The 3,561-nt window shown below is 35.0% G+C and overlaps 1 protein-coding gene across 1 annotated transcript in view; it reads left to right on the top strand.

The window, feature by feature from the left end:
* PTPRO (protein tyrosine phosphatase, receptor type, O) overlaps positions 1-3,561 on the top strand; it is a 271,543-nt gene that overhangs the window by 237,394 nt on the left and 30,588 nt on the right. Inside the window, 2 exon segments of the mRNA XM_012662778.1 lie at positions 715-783; positions 2,954-3,037. Coding sequence (XP_012518232.1) covers positions 715-783; positions 2,954-3,037 — 153 coding nt within the window.

Genomic DNA, 3,561 nt, shown 5'->3' with positions numbered 1-3,561 from the left:
CAACATTGTGGATAAGAGGCATGGCAGAAGCCAACCTATCTCAATACATACCACTCTTTTATCTCAAGTAATAAATAATATGGGCCTCAAAATATGAGAGAAAGATTTTGGAGGAAGTAAACAATATAACTTGATCCACTATCATAGACAGAACATCGAAATGCTATGAAACAAAATCCCACAAAGAAATTTTGCTAAAAATGGAAAATCCTGTTTATCTAGGAGAGTTTCTATATCTTACTGTTGAAGGCATTGTAAAAAATATTATATCCCTCATAGTTCAAAGATTTATTTTAGGATCATGAATGCCCTTTGGAAAGGATTGTGAACTGAATCCTTTTGGCCTTGAGTAACTTGATTTGCAACTTTGCACAAGATTGTTTCATTTTGTTTTATCTTTTTGTTTTGCACTGTATACAAAAGAGGAACATATAGGACTTGTATTCATATTAGCTTTTTTAAAAATTTAAGGGAATGGGTATATACACAGCTAACGGGCGTGGTGCGGACCATCTGGGGGATGGACACACTTGAAGCTCTGACTTGGGTGGGGCAAAGGCAATATACGTAACCTAAACATTTGTACCCCCCTAATATGCTGAAATAAAAATTAAATGCTGTATGATAAGCCAGTAAAGACTCTCTTTACTTTATGTCAAGGCAAAGAGTGCTCTGTCAAGCAGTAACCTTGATTTTGTGGTTCCTTCCACACAGGGAGTGCGGAGCAGGTACATTTGTTAATTTTGCATCTTTAGAGCGGGATGGAAAGCTTCCATACAACTGGTGAGTATTGTTTCGGAACAAGCCTCTGAATGGCTTAGCTATACTATGTGTGCTCCAGATTGAACTTTACTATCTTTTGGGGATAAATGGTTTTGTCTGATTATTCTTTGATAATTTCAGCAACAGTAGTTTTTCGATGGGTAAATCTTGACAGAATATAATGGTTTATATAAGCTTAATTCTGACGTAGAGAAAGTGTCGTAGTCTGCTCTGTATGTGCTATATTAAACAAGAACCAAAGCAGGCATGCGAGGAGCCGGTTACTGTGCTGAAGAAGGGCTTAAATGCAGGGGCCACACTGAGCAAGTGGTGGCTAAAGGCACAAAGAGAGACTCCAATGAAGCAGCGTGAGACAGAGCAGCATCTCCATCTAAAACTCACATATCAGTGCCTGGTGGTGTGAGCCACCACTTCTGTTCAAAAATTAGGATAAAGTATACAGCTTGGGGCTCTCAGCTCTCATACTTACAGGTAAATAAATATCAAAGCCAGGGAGGAAAACATGGCCTTGTTTTTGTTTTTTTTTTATGCCAGCGTATTAAGGACCTAGAGGGAGGAGGTGTTCAGGGAATTAAAAAAACATTGTCAAAAGATTAAATTGGTTGACATTATTCCTAACAGTGATACACGAGAATTAACAATCCTATCCAGCTCAATCAATACTCAACAAAATGACTAATTAAGTTAACATTTAACATGAAGCTAGCATCACTTACATGATCTAGTTTGTTTCTTTCGCAAGCAACCATGCATAGTACATTTAAATATATGCATTTCATATTAATCCTTCGTAGGCGATTTTTTTTGTTTGTTTTTTTTTTTCTGTTTTCTAATCCCCTAAAATGGTTAATCTTAAATTCTGCTACTAAAATACAATTAATCCAACTGTGAAGAAAGAGAAACTCATAAACTCTTGATGGTGAAAAGATAGGAAACATTATTTGCTTTATTCAAATATATTAGCACGCTTTCTAAAATTAAGAGACTAACTCACTGATACTTGATTCTTACGTGGTACACCCTTGAAAATGGCTAGTCCTGGGGCAGTGATGAGTGGCCCAACTAGCAACTGATCTGATTATAGGCACTTGTGACTCATGAGAGCTCTGGGTTAACTAACTTCATAGCCAGTCGTGATTTATAGGATTTATGGGAGACCAGTTCTGGGAGAAGTGAGACAAAAGAAAATTCACTGCAGGATCTTTCTATAAAATCAAGCAAATTCTCCTACAGCTCTTGGCAAAGACAATTTTGCCAACTCTAGCATTTCCTGGATGACTGAGAATAGATATCTCGGTGAGGACTTGTAGTAACTGAAGTGACAAGGTGACAGTATTTTTTCCCCTAATTCTCAGAATAACTACAGATGCAGCCACAGGATATTTTTAAATCTGTATTAATGGATGTTCTATTTGACAAATGCTTTGAATATCTGAAATTGGATTCAAACCAAGCATTTTAAATCAACAGTCTGAATTGGAATTAAAGTGAAACCAAATAATTTTGCTCCAGCTTAGCTGAGTATCAGTGAGACTACATACTAAGCAGTTGATGAGCTACCAATCTTGAACGAATGATACCTGACTATCATACCATACCTCTGTTGTAAGCGTTGGTTTTAGAAATTATGTAGTAATTAAAAATAATATAGAAAGTCACACCTAGTAGTGCAACTTTAAAAGAATGTTTTAAAAGTTTAGTCTTCACCAGAATCAGTACATGTAAACTGACCGTTTATATTTTCTTACACGTGCTGCTGTTTAGCTATCAAATGATGTTATAGAGGTTTCTTAAAATAGACTTAAACATTGGAAGAATGATATCCAAGAATAAGACTTGAGGTAACTCTTAATGAGGCATTTAACAGCCTCATTTAACTGAATACACAATGTAATCATCTAATAGCAGACTAATTGACACAAAATAGGTTGAAAGAAATATATCTGATTATAATAAGTTCTTGTGTGAATAAAAACTGATTCTGTAAACATTATAGCACTTAAGCCTTCACATTTAAATTTCACAGAACGGAATAATACTTAGTTGTAATTAAGGGGCTTGTCATATTAATTGATCCTGGAAGGTAATTTACTGATATCTGTTCACAGTTTATATTACTAACTCTTGCCACTTTTTCATCTTTACATCTGTTATCTATTAATGCTCACAGGCGTAGGAGTATATTTGCTTTCTTAACCCTGCTACCCTCATGTCTTTGGACTGATTATCTTTTGGCATTTTATATTAATCCTTGGTAAGTGATTTATTTTTTTACTGTTTATCTAACACAAAGTCTTTAAAAGTCAGCTTACAAGAAATAAACTAAAAGGAAAATTTCTTGTTAATTATTTTATATGTTTGGCAGCATCTAAAATTGTTAATCATGCATTGAAGCAAATTGAAGCAGTTAATGATGTTAAGATGATAACTATAACGTTTTCTCAATCACATTTTCTTCTTATGATGTCCTAGGCAAGGTTTTCTTCCATTTATTACGAGTCATTTGTTTCTTCATTGAGTCAATCCATTGGCGTCTCATCTTTTAAATGACACTTTCCATTTTCCTTGCCATCTTCCTCCACTAGAGAGCGCTATATTTCCAAGAAGGTAGAAATGCATCAATGTTGAGAACCCAGAGTCTATACAGTACTCTGTATTTGATAATAATACACAGTTTTTATAACAATGTTAACTCAATGAATATTGAACAGCTGACAATGTACAAGCCTCTTTGTATAATTCTCTTATTGAATTCTCCCCCACAATCCTGCAAAGAGT

The sequence above is a fragment of the Propithecus coquereli genome, unplaced genomic scaffold (genome assembly GCF_000956105.1).
Source record: "Propithecus coquereli isolate 6110/MARCELLA unplaced genomic scaffold, Pcoq_1.0 Scaffold78, whole genome shotgun sequence".
Taxonomy (NCBI): domain Eukaryota; kingdom Metazoa; phylum Chordata; class Mammalia; order Primates; family Indriidae; genus Propithecus; species Propithecus coquereli.
The sequence above is the reverse complement of the archived record's forward strand: the minus strand, read 5'-3'. Positions and strand labels throughout refer to the sequence as shown.